General features: G+C 50.5%; 1 protein-coding gene across 1 annotated transcript in view; it reads right to left on the reverse strand.

Annotated features, from left to right (window-relative positions):
• TET3 (tet methylcytosine dioxygenase 3) overlaps positions 1–18,301 on the reverse strand; it is a 162,678-nt gene extending 144,377 nt beyond the window's left edge. Inside the window, exon 1 of the mRNA XM_065398757.1 lies at positions 17,987–18,301. Coding sequence (XP_065254829.1) covers positions 17,987–18,301 — 315 coding nt within the window. The remainder of the gene's footprint in view (positions 1–17,986) is intronic.
• Between the last annotated feature and the right edge of the window lie 1,907 nt (positions 18,302–20,208).

Consider the following 20,208-nt stretch of genomic DNA (forward strand, 5'->3'; position numbering starts at 1 on the left):
TTTGCCGTGGGGGTAAGTGGCAGCACGCGGCGCAGGAGATGGGGAAGTTTAGGCCCACAAAGCGCAGAGCTACTCTGAAAAGCGATTCAGTGGCAGTGGCAAGGTGGGTTCCTGGAGTCTCCAATGTAGGTCAGTTTGCAAGGAAAAAGGATCTGGAGGGGCGTCTCCTTTCCCCTCCAAGCTGCTAGCTCTGCAAACTCATAGTGGCTCTTGGACTCCAGCGGAGGGGGGTGGGAGTGAACTTTTCAAAAATACTTAAGCAATTGAAGTGCCTAAGTCATAGAATATCAGGGTTGGAAGGGACCTCAGGAGGTATCTAGTCCAACCCCCTGCTCAAAGCAGGACCAATCCCCAGACAGATTTTTGCCCCAGATCCCTAAATGGCCCCCTCAAGGATTGAACTCACAACCCTGGGTTTAGCAGGCCAATGCTCAAACCACTGAGCTATCCCTCCCCGCAATGATGTGGGTGCTTTTGAAGATTCTCCCAAGTGTCTTTCCTGCTTGCACGTTGTCACTAGCAATATGGGTTCCGTGGGCCTGAGGCACAGCTCTACCGCTGCGCTGCCGTAAGTGGAATGACTGCGCTCGGCAAACTGCTGCTGATGCACCAGGAGGAGAACCCAGCCCTCAGAGCTAGGTTGGCTCACTGGGCTAGCAGGCAGGCAGGACACTCACAATGAAAAGCCACCTGTTCCTGGCATTTGAGCGAGCAGATCTCACGCCAACACGCCCAGGGGAGGGGGAGATCAGATGCTGTTTGTGCACCACTTGGCCAAACAGATTTGCACTTTAAACAAATTGGCCGAGATTGGGGAAGGGAGGGGAGTGAGTGACTAGCAATTTTAAGCAGCCAACATCAGATACCTTTAAAGGAATCCCAATGTGCAGAACCTACTGGGCACCTCAGAAAAATTCAGACCTCTTTAAAGGCATCTCAAGTTGAGTGCAAAACAAAACAAAACACCACCAAGGCACTCAATCACTAGTTGTCTGGCAATTATTTCTACCTTGACAGCATCCCTTTAAAGGATTGTGTGTGTTAGTTATAGATATCAAATAATGAACCTTCATCCCCTCCACTCTAAAGTCTTTGATACTCTCAAAGCCCTTTCTTCCTGAAAGGGGAAATCTTTTCCCACACAAGCTAGCCCAAGGAAGAGATTAGGTGCTCACAGCAGCAGAGAGAGAAATACAGTAGAGGGCTTCAAGCCTGCAATCGCCTCTCATTAATAGGAAAGAATATATTTCTCTCACGGACAGTCTAGCCAAAGGAGCAATCTGGCATTCTAAGGCAAGGCTTTACGAGGGAGGAGAGACAAAACTGGTAAAACGCTTGTGTGGCAATGAAGAAAGGAGAACAAATAAGATTCAGGGATGAAATTAAATCCTGCAAAAGGGAGATTTCATCAGAGGCTGGGGGGGGCGGGGAGATTAACCTCTTGATTGCTTTATCTGCAGGTCTAAAAATGGGTGATCAGCACAGGGTGGGTTTCCAAGGCAGTTGTTTTTCAAGCTGTAATTTTAAACCTGGTCAGTTTCTCCCTTCACCATCAGTATAATTTGCCTGTAAAAAATTCCCCAATGTTGAATGGAAGTTTTTACCACATGTTTTTCAGTGTCAGTAATGAGCTGTTAACAAGACATCGATTACTTATGCAAATTAATGGAAGTGGGCAGCATGGGGGGTTTCAGAGGAGGCGGCTTCTTGCCCCGTCCATGCGTCCACGTTAAATCACTGAGCTTGTAACGCCAGTTCTGAACGGCTTGGACACGTGCCCTCTCTGGCAGCGGGGAACTGTCTAGGGCTGAAAACGCTTACTCCTGCGAGGAACGCAGCTGAGTTCAACAGGATTACATGCCAGAAATGGGCGGCTGAGATCCCAGACTTGGTACATGTCGGTAACGCCAGGCCAAAGGGAGTGCAAAGGGCTACCACCTCTGATTAGGTAGCGTTTCACTCCTGAATTGTCTGGTGTAAACCCTGGGAGAAGAGCAACACAAAACCAGGCCTTGGGCATTTGCAGAACATAAGAACGGCATTACTGGGTCAGACCAAAGGTCCATCTAGCCCAGTATCCTGTCTTCCGACAGTGACCAATGCCAGGTGCCCCAGAGGGAATGAACAGAACAGGCAATCATCCAGGCCTTTTGGAGCCCAATTAGCAAATGCCACAAACTTCCTGGGTGAGCCTGGGCAACTGCCTCTGAGCTGCAGGTCTGACTCAGTGGAAATAAGACTTCCTTTCTCCCACCCTTGGTCTGTCTTTTCTTTTTAGACTGCGCAGCGCCTAACAGAGCAGGGCCCCAAAATTGATCGGGCCCACTAGACATTACCGTAGTTCACGTAATAAGTTAGCGGTGATAGGCTCAGAGTCACTGACAGCGTTCAAGGGTCCGAGTCAGTTGCAAGTGCAAGACCAGTCCAGACCCAAAGCGAAGCAAGTCTTTGGGGCGATTGCTCTTGGCTGCATGCCGCAGCAGGACTCGAAGGGTTACGGAAGCATTTGCAGCCTCATCTGCATGTCTATACAGATCAGCGAGGGAGGGCTGGCAAGGGGATAATTAGCCCAACCAGATTCAAGCCGCCTTGAGTCACGGACAGGGACAGACAGATGCCAGGCGAAAAACTGGGATGAGTGCCTCCAACTTTCAGAGGGCTGGTAACAAGCTGACAGAACTTGTGACTAGAAAGGATTTGCAGGTCTCCACCCGCAGCATGGAAAAATTAACCCTTAAAAAGAATGAAGAACCCCAATGCTACTGAAATCTTAAATATCAGCTCCAAAGCCCTTCTCCCTTCACTCAGCCAGAAGCTCAGTTATTCTTGGCAGGTCGATCCCTTCCCCAACCCTTTACCTCTTTCAGGGGAGCTATAGAACTCCTGCTGTCGTGAGCAGTTTCTGCCTTGCGGTCATTAGAGATCATTATAATTAATTATCAGCTGTATATCGTAGGAGCCCTAGTCATGAACCAGGACCCCACTGCGCTAGGTGCGGCACGCACAAAGAACATAAAGACAGTCCCCGCCCCAAGGAGATCAGGGATGACTCACATTTCAGAATCCTCAGCCAATCACCCCATCCCACCGGGAACGAGAGGGTTAAAAGGAAAAGTGCTTCTGTTGCTGGGTTATGGATCACCGCCATACGAAACCTTCCGACCTGTAGCTTCCTTGGGTAGCTCATTCTCTCCTCCCCGCCATGCCCAGAGAAGGATGGTGGGAGGGATACACAAGCATTGGCACGGTATTGTTGTAACTGACCAAAGGGTCCTTGCGGCTCTGTAACTCATGCCCGTGACTCAGGAGAGGAAGCAAAATGCTGTTCTTGATGAGAGCACAAGGACCTAACCAGGTGGCTAGATTCCCGCACACCCACTGGAATCCACACCGCCGCTTCCAATTCTGAGCAGCTCAGAACTCATCGGGTCACGTAAGCCATTAAACAGCTCAAACTTCACAGCTCCAGCTGCGGCGCGCAGCCATTCCCCCTCCAGCGGCTGAAGCTCACAGGCTAAGCAAGGACAGGCCTGGCTGGTTCAAGAACTGGGCCAGCTGCCCCAAGTTGCAGGAGGTGCCACTTTTCAGAGGTGCCACAAGCCCCAAGCCATGACCACTTGTGTGCTTTAAAGGTCTGGTGGCACTTGTCACAAGGGTGCGGGGAAGTTATACCCAGAGGCAGCATGGTCTAGTGGATGGAGCACAAGATGGGGAGCAGGGAACCCTGGCTTGCAGTCCTAGCTCTTGGGCCAATCATTTCACCATCTGTAAAATTGAGACTTGTTATCCCTCATTGCAAGGATTAGGTTTGTAAAGGGCTTTGAGAATACAAAATGCTAGAAAGTCCTAGCTACCACTCTCATCATTAACTGATGTCCTTGGTAGAGTCCACACTCCCGCCCGCAGTTTCAAATAGCTACAGCATTCTTCCTCACTCCCTCTCCCGGCGCCTTGCTGTGTGCTGTTCTAAGCAGCGGCTGCGTCCCAGCCTGGAAACAGCTGCATTTTAGCAGGGCGTGACGCGATTCCGGAAACGCCCTTTGGGATCTTTAAGGATGACAGGGGGGTCAAGAAAGATAAAACATTGTGAACTTTAGTGACAGCGGGATTCTCACACCCTATTTAAGGGAAAAACACCCTTGGCCCAGATCCACAAAGGTATTTAGGCACCTAACTCCCATTGATACCAGTAGGATTTAGGAACCTAAATGCTGAGGCTGTGGGCCCATCTACCAGCTGAATAACTCTCTTGCAGCACAGGGGCAGGGATTACCTTTGATGGCAAGAAACTTACCCTTGCCACCCTTTGTGACTCAGAGCTATCCACATCACTGGGGCTCTCCCACCAGCGGCACTCCGCCTCCGAGCTTCACCACAGCTGCTGATGAAAGGACTGACTCAAAGATTTACTGGTGACCTCGAAGGCCCCCCGAGAGACTCCTTCCTCAGCCTCCATGCTCGGCAGCCAGGTTCGTGCTGCTCACCCACCTCTCCCATACAGTAAAGCAGACAGGGGGCGGGTGTAGGCAGAACACGTTCTACAGCTAAATCCCCTCCGCTGGGGAGTTCGGGCACGGGCCGCCAGCAGCAGGAGAGGTTGTGGTTTCTCAGTGGAGCGGCCAGATGAGTTTGGGGAGCAGCCAGGTGGCCTCGTGCATCAGTTCCCGCGCCTTGGGAAATGGGAGATGTTGCATTGCAACTTTCCTATTCCCCCCGTTCCTGCGACTGCCGGAAGCAGAACTAGAGGGGAAACAATACAGTGGAAGTCAGGCTATCCCCTTTGCACTGGGCTCAGTCCTGATCTTCCAAGCGCTCCCCACCCTGGGCCCAGGCCGTGAACAGACCGGTTAGCGCTGCAGGCCCGTGGATGACAACTCCGCTCCTCTGGTACAATGGAATTCTTGACAATAGGAATCAAGCACGTCCGTGAAGGAGACGGAACCTTCTCCGGGGCAGTCCGAGGCTGTGGAGTGAACTGCCCCAGTAACTGATGCCTGGTCTATACTGGAGCAACCACGCTACCCCCAGCATAGGCACCGACTCCATGGGTGCTCCAGCCCCAGAGCACCCACGGAGAAAAATTAGTGGGTGCTCTGCACCCACCGGCAGCCAAGCTCCCCGCCCCACCTCACCTCCTCCTCTGCCTCCTCCCTTGAGTGCACCGCATCCCCGCTCCTCTGCCTACCTCCCAGCGCTTGCCGCCACCAAACAGCTGTAGCAAGCTCTGGGAGGGAGGGGGAAGGAGCGGGAACGTGGAGCGCTCAGGGGAGGAGGCGGGGCCGGGGCGGGGATTTGGGGAAGGGGTTGGAATGGGGGCGAGGCAAGGGTGGAGTCGGGGCGGGCCCGGGGGCAGAGGTGGGTCGAGCACCCACCGGCGCCAGTAGAAGTCGGCGCCTATGACCCCCAGTGTAAACACAGCCAGGTCGACGGAAGTATTCTTCCAACCACCTAGCTACCACCTCTCGCGGAGGTGGTTTAACGGTGGTGATGGCTAACCCCTTCCGTCCATATAGGAGGCGTGTATATGACAACGCTACAACAGCCCATTAGCAGAGACATGGCCTAAGGACCATCCCAAACCTCAGCACTTTCCACTCGAAGCGCCAAGTGCGTTTTTTTGACCTTGCCCTCGCTAACAGAAACACAGAGCAACAGGTATATTTATTTAACAAATACAAAATAAAAAAACACTACCAAAACTTGGCACTCCGCTTCCCACACTCCTCCCTCTGGAGGAAGGATGAGAACAAACAACATGTGACAGCTGTTTACCATGTTGCTAAAGGTACTGTTGGAAGGCACTCAGATCCTACGGTGAGGAGCTTGGTATGAAAACCGAAGTAGAGCCTTGGAGGGGTTTGATTTTTATTGGTAAACGTCTATGTCACTGTACACGCACACAAAGTAACAAAAAATTATTTCCATCGATAATAATTACTGACCTATCTGTAAAATTCTATATGGTCTCAAGCAGCATTTTTCTGAGAGTTTGATTTAAGGATATTTACTTTGTACATCTGGACACGTGATATTGAGAAGTTGTGATTTAACGGTTATAAAGCTTTAACTTTTTGAATCTCAGTCTCTACCCTTCTTAAATAATTATTGTTCTACCCTCCCCTGACTGTCTAACCCCCCCCCCCATAACATCCTGCAACTGGGAACATTTAAATGGATAGAAAAAAATTAAAAATGCAGCATCGCATGCAACTGTGAACAAAAATGCTAAAAATAAACGTCGATCTTATCCATCAAAGTTAGAGAAAAATAAAAATCGAATTCTGCCAAGCTTGCCTATATAGAATACAATCAAATCAGTAAAAAGAACAAGGAGTCCTTGTGGCACTTTAGAGACTAACTCTAAGGTGCCACAAGGACTCCTCATTCTTTTTGCTGATACAGACTAACACAGCTACCCCTCTGAAACCAATCAAATCAGTGTAGGTGGAACAGAGATCGACCCGGTGCAGACCATCTAGGGAGTTCCACTTTCCCGCACGCTGAAACAGAGTCTCACTCACTCCGGGTTCATTCTGAGCAGAAGCCTGGACACACACAGCTCGCACCCCCCAGCAGAGGGAAACCCCTAAATGCAGTCGGGTTGCATTCACTCCAGGTTTGAGGAGGGGCCCGTTCCCTGCCCTTCCCAACCTAAGTCGACCAGGAGGTTCAAGGAAGGAAGAAGCCACAGAGCTGCTCTGCCACTGAGCTGCAGCAGGGCACACGGTTAGTGGATCCAGCTAGCAGCCCCATTCCCACTTTCCCCCCCGTCTGCTCCAAGCTGGGAGGAAGGACCCACAGGCTGAACCAGCCTCATGCAACCTAACAACCCACAAACTCAGCTACTAAAAGAAAAAGGGTTTAAAAAAAAAAAAAAAAAAAAAAGGCTGCTCACAAATGGACTAAAACGGGTAAATTTGTGGAACGAGCTGTGGCTCACCCAGGACTCCTCGGGAATCAGAGATCCTACCAGGACTGTGTTTGTCCTTGGAAGTTGGAAAAGCAACTCCACCCTTCCCATCCTGCATTTACCTACTACATGAGGCTACTTGTGGTTATGAGGAGTTACACTTAGCACCCGTAGAGCACCTCCCATCTGAGGATCTCAACGAGCATCATGAAGCACCATTTCCACCTCCCGCTGCCCCCCCCAGCCGCAGGGCAAGGAGAGAAATGGAGGCCCAGAGGGGACGGCACTTGCCCAAGGGCGCACAGACAGTCAGTAGCAGAGCTTGGAATAGAAGAATCCAGGTCTCCCGACGCTCAGTCCCGTCCCCTCTCCACCGCATAAGCGCTGGGCAGTTCTACGCTGCCAAAGGACGTTCCCAATGTCTGAGTGCCCCCCGCTCCAAGGGGAGCCAAAGGGGGCTGAGGGTGCCCAGCACCACTGGACACCAGGTCCAAGCGCCCTTCAGCAGACCCAAACTCAGCTCGGCGGCCAGCATCATCCGTCAGCCAATCGGCTAATCTCAAACACACACACCTCATCAACGCGAGACTCCTTGGGGCAGCAAAGCAGAGACAGCGGGCACGGACCTAGGCATCTCCTGACCCAGCTCCGCAGCTAACCCCTTCCTAGATACCTGGATGATTAAACCCAGAGCACTGAAGCAAACCCCGCAGCAGGCTCAGAGCTCTGCAAGTGGAGCCGGGAGGAGGAGCCTGTGAGAGGCTCTTTCAATTGCAAAATCCACTCTGCTGTAAGCGCCACTAATGATTTGTGAAATCCCACACCTGTCCCCCTGGGCCAGGTGATTACACAAGGCCTGGAATATACACAGCAGGAGCTGGCCTACTGGGTTCCTAAGTGAGAGGGAGGAGAAAAGGAGTCACAAGTGTTACTCACCTACAGAAATCCACCCTCTCGCTTTAGCCTGGAGCTCGTAAGCCAACACCTGACATCAGGGAAATCCATCCGGGGCCTGACACACACACACGGGTGTTTTCTGCAGTCCAAGAGAATCAACCATGCCCAAGGAAGAAGCTAATTCTGCTCCTCAGAAGAGCCAAGTCACCCCCGACAACGCCAGAAACAAGTCTGGCCTTGGAGCTAAAGGTCAGGTTCCGCTCTCAGGCCTGGTCTACACTTCGCCTGGTGGAGTTCCTACAGCAACTGTCCCATTGATGTAGAAAACATCTACACTACAGCCACATAGTTCTGGTGCTGTAGCACCCGTAGCGTAGACAAGGCCTCACTCACTCTGGCTTTAATCCAGAGTCACTCCACTTACGTCAACGGAGCAACTATGGAGTTATAGCAGTGCAAATGGGAGATCAGAATCTCAGAGTCAAATCAGTAACAGGCAGATGAAGAGGGGTCAAGTTTTGTGGACTAATCCCCAGAGCCTAGCCCAAAAATAGACCAGTTCCACATTGCTTCAACTCTCTTCTCCTCCAAGCCCCCATTCTTCCAGGAGGCCAATAAACCCTAGTCCAAGGGTAACAAAACAAAGAACACAGAACTAACAAGACCCTGTGCTAAACATAACCCGCTTTTTGTCTGGCCTTGTTAGCTGTATTATGGTAGCACCAAGAGGCCCTCGAAACCTAGAGCAGGGCCCCGCTGTTCTGGGCACCGTACATATAGAGGTAGAGTCCCTACCCCATAGAGCTTACAAACGAAACAGCCAAGACACACACCGGATGGGTGGGAAGGGAAACAAGTAGTGACTCGCCTTCGATCCCCCAGCAGGTCAGTGGCAGAGCTGGGACTAGAACCCAGGGCTGCTGACTCCCAGTCCTGCGGCCTAGCCACTGTCTCACCTTCCATCCTTCTGTTAGACATTGCCTGCTTCTCAGGATGGGGAGCCAGTTTCCTACTACGCTGGTGCGAGGCACTTTGCAGACACGTATTTGACCATCTCTTCCCAAAGAGTTCTTTACAAAAGTGGGTAAACATCATCACTACCCCCCCCGCGCCTTTTGAAACTGGGGCATAGGGAATTGCTTTGACTTGCTGTGTCAACGGCAGAGTTGGGAATGGACCCCAAGGAGTCTAGACTCCCATGAAGCTCAAAGCCACGTCTGCCAAGCCATGAGATGGCGCACACCTCCTGGATCAGAGTCCATCTCCTGCCAGGATCTAGGCCCTGATACAGGGCTAGAGGTCACACCGGCAGATCTTATTGCATTAGGAAATGTACAAGGTCGGGGGAAGCCCCGATACTGGACGTTCTCTGGAGCACAAGCTCAGGAGGGGAGCCCAGCCAAGCAGCACCACAGCCAGAGAAGTTTAAATCCCTCCATCTGCATTCTGTTTCATGAGCGCCTCTGCCCTTCCCCCACCTACTCCAGGAGCTGGAGTAAGGGGTGGGGAGTGGGGGGACTGACAGGAAGAGAATTCCTCTTCCAATAGCCCAGCAATCACCTCCAGGCTAAGTGATATATACCCTCCGAAGGCAATAAGCAAAGCTCTGCTCCACCCCTCGTTCTGAGAAGTTTGTGCACTGGAGAATCAGGGAAGCTGCCCATCAGCCTGTAGCAGGGATGAGCCACCAGCTAGGCGCTACAGCCGGGCAGTTCCTGGACATCCCCCCAGTGCCCTTGTATGTTTACACTGCATTTTGGAGGAAGACTCCCAGCCCGGGTCAACAGACTCAGGCTTGCGGGGTTCACGCTAGCACCCTAAAGATAGCTGTGTAAGCAGCCCTCGAGCTTATGAGGAGAGATTAAAAAGACTGGGACTGTTCAGCTTGGACAGGAGACGACTGTGGGAGAGAATATGACAGAGGTCTACAAAATCATGAGTGGTGTGGGGAAAGTTAGTGTAATTTACCCCTTTACGTAACACAAGAATAAGGGGTCGCCCGATGGAAGTAATAGGCAGCAGGTTTAAAACAAACAAAAGGAAGTACTTCTTCACACAGCGCAGGGTCAACCGGTGGAACTCATTGCTGAGGGAATGTCGTGAAAGCCAAAAGTATAACTGGGTTCAAAAAAGAACTAGATGAGTTCATGGAGGACAGGTCCATCCATGGCTATTAGCCAAGATGGTCAGGGATGCAAACACATGCTCCGGGTGTCTCTAAACCTCTGACTGCCAGATGTTGGGACTGGATGCCAGGAGATGGATTACTCAATGACTGCCCTGTTTGATTCATTCCCTCTGAAGCACCTGGCGTCGGCCACTGTCAGCAGATAGGATACCCGGCTAGATGGACCATTGGTCTGACCCAACATGGCTGTTCTTAGGTTCAGTGCCTGGTGGTAATTCGAGCCACAACTTCAAAGGGCTCTAGCGTGAGCCCTGCTACCCGAGTGTCTTGACTCAGGCTGGTAGGCTTACTCCCAGGGTCCCCAAAACCCAGTGTAGACATTGCCTTCTGAAGCGCCTCAGGGTGTGATTTCAGATGTTCCCATGGGAGCCACAACTGCAGTTCTGCCCTCCTAGGAAGGGTGGGCTGTTTAGACTGGAAGAACATGGGGAATTTACCTGAGACTGTTTGGAAGCCTTTTCATGGCTTAAATACAGAAAATACTGTAGATGCTATTCCTTAAGAAGGCCCATAGCTCCTCCTCATCTTGCACTTGTGTAAAGGTTGGGATCACGTCTATATTACCACCACCGAGGGATTTTATTTGTGTTTCAATGTTCCTCTCGCTCTAGGGTTGCACAACCCAAAGCATCTAGCACTAGACCGGGAATCGGGAGCCCTGGGTTTTATCCCCAGCTCTCCCACCCACCTCACGCAAATCACATCCCCTCTCAGGACCAAACCACGTTGAGTGCTGATTACTGAACTGGATGCTCCTTCCAAATCCCTAACGTAACAGGTGATGAGCACAGCCCACCCCCACCAACGTTCAGCCCCGGCTCCAAACCTGAGCGATGAAATAACGCCATGACAGCCCCAAAGAAATAAGCGTCTTGTTATGAGTTGATCAGCTAGCTCTTCCACGAATGCTGACTCTCTTCACCCAGCCGAGCAACTCGACAGAAACTGGAAAATTAGTCATTAACTGACAGGAAGTCGCCCGCCAGTCAACAGGGGCAGCGTGTTCTGGGTTATATAGCTAGAGAACACTAGCCCGGCAGTGTCTGCCTGAGAGATGCAGAGCTCCCACACAATTCCGCACTAGGAGAGGTTTCTGAGATGCTGGCAGGCACAGAAAGGGTGGAACGAGAGGCAGCCGCCCCCTCCTTCCACATAACTAAACCACTGGTAACCAGGCCGGTGGATCAGCTTTTCCCATGGCCACATCACGTCGCTGCTGCGGGACAGCTTGCGAATCCCCTGCTCTCCCAACTCCGGCTTACAGCCCGCGGCAGGCAAAGTGCGCTAAAGCCAGAGGGAGGGGAAGAACTCAAAATTTGGGGTACAAGCAGAGCTATTCCACAGTGGCCCTGGGCAGGGGACATTTGGGGTCCAGCAAAGGTCTTAACTCAGGCGTTCTGTCTACGGGGGAATTGCCAACCATAGCTGTAGTGGAATAACTATGCTGCTATCGCTATTCAAGTGTGGGACATTCTATTCTGGAATTCCAGGATAGCTGGTCCATTTCCAAAGCACAGTAACTAATCCAGACTAAACAGTCAACTTATTTTGGAAGAGAACATCCACATGGGGGTGTTATTCCAGAACAGCTATGGCAGAATCACTATGCTGTCAATTTCCCAAGGCCCAGAGAAACTTTCATTAGTGAAACTTACATGACATGTCTAAGCCCTGCATTCCCGGAGCAGAGATTGCACATCAGAGCACCAGAGCAGACCATCACTGCAGACAGGGTTTGGGTCAAAGCTGTTCAGAGCCGTGGAGTGGGTTAAAGGGTGCAGCCTTTATTTTAAATAGCATGCCCGGCTGCAGGTAAATTTGGTGTTTGCCAGGGTTTTATTTATTTTAAACCTGCCACAGCCAGATTCTAATCTTCCATGGATTAACTGGCCAAGATTTGCAAAAGTGGCTTTAGGGGCGTCAATAGGACACGTTAAAGAGGCCTGGGATGCAGAGGGCAGGAGCCCAGCAGTTCATGAGAAATAGATTCCTTTAAGGAGTCTGAAGTTCGGCACCTTACAAATTCACTAGCCCCTTTTGAAAATTTAGCCCACCTATTTCAAAGCCAGAAGAGGCCACAATCTAATCGGACCTCCTGCCCAATGGGCCCTGGAACGAGCAGTCAAAGAGTTTATAATGCCCAGAGGTGGCTATTTTTCCACACAGCTGCCCCCATTCTAAATCATCTGAGTTTCTCTCTCATTGATCATTCAAGATCAATCCATCCCTAAGAATATCCAACCTGCATAAAGACCCAGAAATTAAGACTGGTGCAGAACAGCGAGATTCCGACCTCTGCCAATACAGCAGCTCCTCTTTCCTCCCAGCCCCTCTAGCAGCAGACTCCCATCTTCCTCCAGCATAACCCCACCTGAGCCCTCACCCAGCAGGGGTGCTAGGACGTGAACCGCAAACGCGATTGCTCTTAGTCAGTTTCACGCTGCTGCCAGCATGGTGCGGAAAACCCGGCTGTGCAGGAGTTACAAGTGCCACTGTGCCGTTGGAAAGCGCTTGTCTTCCGCTGGAGACACTTGAGAGAGAGAGAGAGAGAGAGAGAGAGAGGAACGTGAAATGAGAGGGAGAGCAGGTGAATAATTCACAGAGAGAAAGAACAGACCAAGAGACAGTATCCGGGTGCTTATGCAGAATGGATATTCTTTGAACAATCAAGAAGTCTAAAACCTCACCCCTGAGATGTTCTATTCCTCCTCCCCAGTTGTCTAACAAAGGGCAAGATTCCCCATCCGGCAGCCAACAACGAAATAAGAACCTCAACATTTAGGCAGGAGTCGTAACCGCACATGTTTTCGTTTTAAAACCGCATGACACACAGGGACGTCCTGGGTCACTGAGTCCAGTCCCTGGCTATCACAGGCAATGCCGTCACTAGGTCCCATTCATAAACTTAGCAAGTTCCATCTTCAAGCCAGTTAGGTAGTTTGCCCCCACTCCTGCTATTGGTAGCTGGGCCAGAACCTCACTCCTCCGATGGTTAGAAACCTTCTAACTTCCAACCTATGTTTGTTCATGAGCCACCATTGTCCTCTAGTTTGAAGAGCTCTCTCTCTTCCCTGGTGTTTACCCTCCTGATGTATTTATAGAGGGCAATCATATCCTCTGGCAGTCATTGCTTTGCTAGGCTAAACAAGCCAAGCTCTTTCAGTCTCCTCTCGGGGCTCTCCATTCAACTGACCATCCCAGCACCCTTCTCTCCACCTCTCGCAGTCTGAATTAGTCTTTTTTTCAACACGGGTGAGCAGAATTGCACACAGTATTCCAGAGGAGATCTTGTCCAATAGCACTAATACATCCCTATTTGATCCGGTCAGAAAGCAACTTTCCACACCCATATCCCAAGGGGCCTTATCATTGCACTGACACAGACAGCTGGGCCAGGAGGTGCAGCCATTTAAAAGCCAAGCAAGTCTGTTTCCAGGCTAAAGACAGAGAGATCCCTTGAAATCCAGCCACGATACGGTTCAGTCCCTGACAGATCGGACTCTGCTCTCCAGAACCAGAAGACAATGAGCTGTGCTGAGAAAAAGGAGCCCAAGTCTTCCACTCTCAGTCATGTTAAGTAGTCCCTACCTTGGGCAAGTTGCCCGAGTGACCTCTCAATGCGACAGCTTGCATGAGTGAAGGTTGCAGAATTCAGGCCTATAGTAAGAGCATCATAGGAAGTGACATACCTGGATCAGAGCAGCGGTCAAGCTAGTGCAATACCCCAACACAGCCGATGGCCAGCACCGAACGATTCAGAACAAGGTGCATGAAACCCTGCAGGAGGCAGGTCTGGGATAACCTGTCCCCAGGGAAAGTTGTCTCCTGACCCCCAATAACTAGAGGTTAGCGGATGCCCTGAAGCATGAGGATTCTGACAAGCAGGACATCCAGAGGAGTAACATTGTTTAGCAATCAAGCTGGTTAACAGGACAGCAGCGATATCTAAGCTTCCCCCTGGAAACCTAAAGAGTTGTAGACCCACCACACTCCATTCCCGGAAAGATTAATTTAAAGATGATGGGAAAGCTAACATCTAACCAAAAATAACCAACAGTCTGTTACATTTTCACATTTCCTCCACTTTTAGGAGATATGCCAAGATCATTTATTTGATGGCATCTTTCCATACCCTTTTCCAGTAATTTCAAGTGAAAGCCCAGGAATGTGATCCAAACAAACAAAAAAAACTCACAAGCTATGTCTTTAGTTTCATGCCATATAACACTAAGTTACCATGTCATCTTGGATCAACGGTTCTGGGTCTCCCCAAACACTACCCCAACATTTCTTAAGCGACTAGTGATTTTGCGGGTGTCCAACTTGAGACAACACCTTAAAGGGGTCTGATTTTCAGAGGGTGAGTGCATGGCACATTCTGAAAAATCAGGCTATTAAGTGCCCCTCAATCTGGACACCCCCCCAAAATCATTAGTCACTCTTGAAGATTTAGACTGAGCTCTCCCCATCTTGTTCTTCTTTAAAATAAGCACAGGCTGTCATATTTTCAAATGTAATACATTTCTTTTAAAAAAAGTAAACCTATTTAATTTAAATTTTAAATAAATCCTTTTAAAAAAATCATTGATTTTTATCCAGCATGAGTATAAGGCACCTTGATACTGGTGTAACGGTATCCACACGAGGGGTTGAACCAGAATAAATATATTGGTTTAAAAACAAACAGAAAAATCACACCCCTGACATGGTTTTACCAGCGATGAAACTGTGCATAGATCAAGTCTTCGTACAAACAGCTAAAACGCAGCCAGCATAGGGCAAAGTAGCCTGTTGCGTGGCAGACAGCAGTGTGCAAAGAGAAGTATTTCAACTTGGTATGCTCCAAAGGGGAAAGGAATTTGCTGCTACTTCCCGGTCTCTCTGTCTCTTTAAGAATTACATGTGCAACATTTTTAACCAGAATGTAGCAACCACCCCAGCCGGTAAAACCAGAAATTTGTAATCTTTGTCCTATATAATGCTGCAAGTCTTGTTTTATAGCTCTCACTCAGAGATGCTTTATTGATAGGATCTCGCTCTACAGAATGAAGCAGGTTTCCTTGGTTTTCCTAGGTGGAGTTATACGGAGGATCAGAGCTGCAGGAAGAGGGACATACAATGTCCGTCCCATCTCAGCTCTTCCCCCCCCCCAAGGAAGGTCTCCTTATCTGGGATTGTTTCAATCTATTTAGCTTAACAAAGAGAAGGTTAAAGGTTGACTTGATTACACTCTAAAGTATCTACAGGGGAACAAACATTTCATAATGGGCTCTTCAATCTAGCAAAGGAAGGTCTAACATGATCCAAAGGCTGGAAGCCGAAGCTAGACAAATTCAGACTGGAAGTAAGGCAAAAAATTTTGACAGTGAGGGTAATTAACCATTGGAACAATTTGCCAAGGGTCATGGTGGATTCTCCATCATGGGCAATTTTAAAATCGAAATTGGATGTTCTCCTAAACAATCAGCTCTAGGAATTATTTGGGGAAGTTCTCTGGCTTGTGTCATCCAGGAGATCAGACTAGATGGTGGGCCCATCTGGCCTCGGAATCTATGAGCTCTTCTTCCAGCTGGGGTAGTTTGGATTTCAAACAATCCCAAACTGCAGTAAGAAGAATGCTAAGGTTGCCAGATGGTGGTCTGGAAAGCTGTGCTGCCTCTCCACTTTTGTTCCAGCTGCTAAACTACATTCGAAGAAGCGGCTGCGGTGATGAACGCTACCACCCTACTGACACTTTCCCATGTAAGCAACTGCTGCAGACCGGGATGTTTCGTGATCACAAGCGGGAAGGGAGGTGGGGCCTGGGGACCGGCAAACAGGAGGGGTGGGATCCTCGAGCCATGTTCAACATGAAGAGATGGTCCACACTGTGACAAAGTTTGAGAACCCCATGCAAAGAGAGAGGTGGCTGGTGCTTGATACCTTATTAAAAGAATAGGCAGGCAGGCCAGGGTAACTTTTCCCCAGGAAGGGGTGGGGATGCTAATTTGACCGGGAATTCTTGTGAGTTGCAAGCATCAAGTTGCACACTTCTAGCCTCTCCGTTCCTTTTCCCGTCCCATTCGTCCTCCGCCCCTTTGTGAGACTCACCTGTTGCATCTTGACTTTCTTTGGGGCCTGAACCATGTCTGCCTATGGGTCTGTGCAGCCCCTAGCACAACAGGTGAGCCAATCCGGACCACGATTTAAATAAATAATAAAAGTAGGGTACACAGGGGCACGTTTCTCCTAAGAAAAACCTTGCTCTGCAGATTCAAACAACTCCCCCTAGCTGTGTACATCACTACAATATGGTGCTCAGAAGAAGACTCTTCTCCTAGCCAGCTCCAGCCGCGATGCACAACAATTGACTCATGCCACTTCCATGCCCCGCTCCCCCCGCAGCTCTCCGAGCTGCACAAATATTTTCTTTGCTGTCGCAAGCCAGTTTGGCTTAAGAGCAGCGCGAGATAACGTGCACACTGAGAGACAAGAGGGCCACCACCAAACGTCAGCCCAAACGCGTCCAAGTTATCTTCCCATCCAACCTCTTCCTAGAAGAGCAAACTCCCTTTGTGAGCATCGGCACAGACTGATCATTTCTGCGTCGTTTCTTACCCAGCCAGGGCTTGGACACAGGATCTTTGTTTAAAGGTGCATTTGCCTTCGCTATAGCTGGCCCCCCTGAGATCATAAGCTCTGCACATTACACCCCAATCAATTCCACAGCAATCAAAGAGGAGCTGGCGGCCACAGCTGTGGTTTCCCAGGTAGAGACAGGAAGCGGGGTCAGCTTTTAAAGAAATAAAGATCCCATTTTTCATGCAACTACCCTGAGAACTCCACTCCCCCCCCCCCAATATCCCAATGGTCCATCTCATCCAGTATCCTGTCCCCAGTGCCAGAGGCTCCTGGTCTTAATCCAATTTCCAAGTACTAGGAATTAGGTTTCCTGCAACTTTCCCGATGCTTCTGGCGCCAGCCACTGTCAGACAGGTTACTGAACTAGACAGACCTTGGGTCTGATCCAGTCTCACAAGTCCTGTGAATCCTAGATGCTCCATAATGGCACCAAATAATGCAATGCTCTGCCATTGAAGGAAGAAGAGAATTTCTTCCTGACCCTTCTTAGGGATCAGCTAGAGCCCTGAAGCATAAGGATTGATAGAACCTCTCTCATTTGTATCCAAGCTAGCCTCCCTGCAGGTGGCACTGTTCACACAAGGAAGAAATTCACCCAGGGACAGAGGAGTCAACATAAGGCCCTCCACACCACTGATGCCCTGCACAGGGGTTGCACAGGAAGGGTGAGACGGAAGCAGGGGCCAGTGCCTTCACACCCTCAGTATGCCATGGAATTGCCCTCTAGGATGTCTTCACATAGGCTAAGGCCGAGGGGACTGCTTGGGATTGGGGGGGAGAAGATGAGGCCAAAGTAGGAGCCAACAGGATCTGCATTTATAGGAGCCCAAAGCATCCCCAAAGTGATGTGGAAGGAGCCTTAAACCCCAGATTGGGGAGCTCAATTTCGCCCCACAGCCAGCCAACCCACCTGCACTTCTCCCCCCACAGACCACGATTACTCGCACTTTTCACACACAAGGACCAAATTCCACTTTCACTGACATCCCTGTGACCCCACTACAGTCAATAAGCCAAATTCCCCCCTCTGTAGTCATTGTCACCAGGGCTGCATGAGCACCGAGGACAACATCAGGTGCCAGAGCAGTGGGGAAAACATACCCAGGAGGTGAGAGGGCAGAACTCACCCATAACTGTTGGGCCCTATTTTAATAGGTTTCCCGAGTTGCATCTTTGTTATCTGCCTCCATATTATCCTGCACCGGGGAGTTCCACCAGTTGCCCCCCCCACTTAGGCAAACCAGGAAGATGCAGGAAGTGTAGTATTTCTAAGCTTTCAGAGCTCCCCGTGGAGTGGGAGTGGAAAGCACGGACTTCACGCACCGTTACCAGCCACGCAAGCTCATTCAACAGCCCAATCGGGCACTCACCTCTCTGAGAAGCACCGATTTTTTCTTCTTCAGCGCCTCACACTTCCTCATTTTGCAGATCTGGTGGCTGGTCCTTCGGTTCACGCAGTGGGTGCAGGCACCGCAATTCCCCTTCCTCAAGCAGGGGACGCAGAGCCCACAGCGCTTCCGTTTCTTTGGCGCCTGGCCGGTGGCGTCCACCCCAAGACAGACGTCGCTCTTCTCCAGGATTAGAAAGCCGCCTTCGCAGGCACTCAACATCTCACCGCCTTCAGGGAAGCTGTAGGCACCTGCCGATTCATTCCTAAGCTGCAGCAACGACTGGAATTTCTTCATGGCTCCTTGTTGGATCAAGGCAGGGGAGCACTTTTTTTTTTTTTGCTGGACCTAAATACTGAAGGATGCCAAAGGACTGGTAAAGGGGGGGGGCGTCTCCCCCTTACTAAAAATGGGGAATATAAATCTATAGCTAAAAAAATGCGATTACTCCACTAGTTCAGTCTCTTCGCTCTGCCAAACCTTCCAGCTCCGTTCCACCCTCTTTGCAGTTCATCTGGTTTTACACCCGAGTGATTTCTCTCTTCTTGGGGTGCTTCCTTCCCACACTCTGAGTTCTGTTTTCTTAGAGACCCTCTGCGAGGGGATCATCCTGGATGCCACTATACTTTTTGGGGGGGGGTGGGCAGGGGGGTGGGCAGGGGAGTGGTGACTTGGAAACTTGCAGAGTTTAGTTGGAATCTCCTAGGTTGCTGAAGTCTCCAGGACAAAATAATAGTAAAGCTTCTCTCTCTAGCTAAGATTGGGGGATCTCGAAGAGATAGGAGCCAAGAAGGTGTCTTCTGGTGGAGGAAGCAAAAAACAAAAAAACACGACAGACTGTAACTGTAGTAATTTTGTAGCTCTAAATCATTTTCACTCCCACTCACACCACCAGATCAAGTGCCAAAACAAGGTAACTTACATGGTAAGGCTAAGAACTCAAAATTAAAATGACTGTGTGCCCTTCGCCAACACTAAGTCATTTCCAAAAACAAGCACTTAAACATTGAAGTTGCAATTAAAGCAAGTATTACAAATCTCAAAATAAAATAAAAAACTTCCTCCAGGAAAAAGGTACATTTAAAACACTGTTCTAAGATACTGATAGCTTAAACCAGAACCCCTTTAAATTCCCACCACTCGTGGAGAAGATCCACTCCCCAACTTTCGCGCTGTCGATTTTTACTTGGCAAATCGGGACTCCTTAAACCCCAACCATGACAGATCCAAGCTGCTGTTACGAGCGAGAGCAGAAGTTTAATAACCCCTTCACTTTCAGTCTCTTTTGCAAACTGCTTTCCCTCTTAACAGCTTCGCTGCTAACTTCGGATCTTTGTTTGCCTGCAGCCGTGTGTGTGAGAGAGAGTTTATTAGCCACCGATCTGTTTATCTACCCCGCTTTGGAAGGTGGGGTTGTTGTTTTTTTAAACACATATCACCCCACTGCCCTCCAGCCCCCAATACACAAAGAGCCATTACCAGCAACAAGAGGTGCAGCAAATAGCCCTGCAAACGTGTGAATCGGCACGGAGATAAAGAAGAGAGAGAGAAGTGCATGCGGGAGAAGTGGGGGGAAGGGAGGAGAAGTGGGGGGGGGAGGGAGGAGGGGAAACGAACAAGCAGAAGTGTGGATGCAAATTGCAAAGGCAGCTGCTGCTGCTGCAGCACGTTGCTTGCTGCTGCTGCTTCTGCTTCTTTGTTCTGGAGATTCCTGCAACACCAGCCCTGCAGCCAGCTCCTTCCCCCTCTGCTACAGGAGGGGGCCTCTTTCTAAACACCATGAGCCCACCGGGCTCTGGCGCCTCGCAGAGCTGGGGAACCCCCCCCTCAACCCAGCCCCAGAGCGAGCTCACCCCCAGCCCCCGTGCAGGGGACGGACAATGGGGAAAGTTTCCAAGCAGCTGCGGGGAGCGGAGAGGAAGGGCGTGGGGAACCACTTTGCTTCCTCTCCGAGCAGCGCCCCCACAATGCGGGGGGAGGGGAGAGGGTACGGCCAGACCCCCCCGCTAGGAGCACAAATTCCCGGAACCCCCCTGGTCCTGGAGCGGAGCCAGGGGACCCCCCAGCGGGACCAGCAGTTCCTCTTCCCGGGACCAGCGAGCTAGCGGGATCCCGGGTAACCTCCCCCTTCCCGGGGGCATCGGGTGAACCCGACCCCCCCCCACCGCCCCGCCTGGAGTGCGGCTACCGCAGCCTGCCCCCGG

The sequence above is a fragment of the Emys orbicularis genome, chromosome 2 (genome assembly GCF_028017835.1).
Source record: "Emys orbicularis isolate rEmyOrb1 chromosome 2, rEmyOrb1.hap1, whole genome shotgun sequence".
Taxonomy (NCBI): Eukaryota; Metazoa; Chordata; order Testudines; family Emydidae; genus Emys; species Emys orbicularis.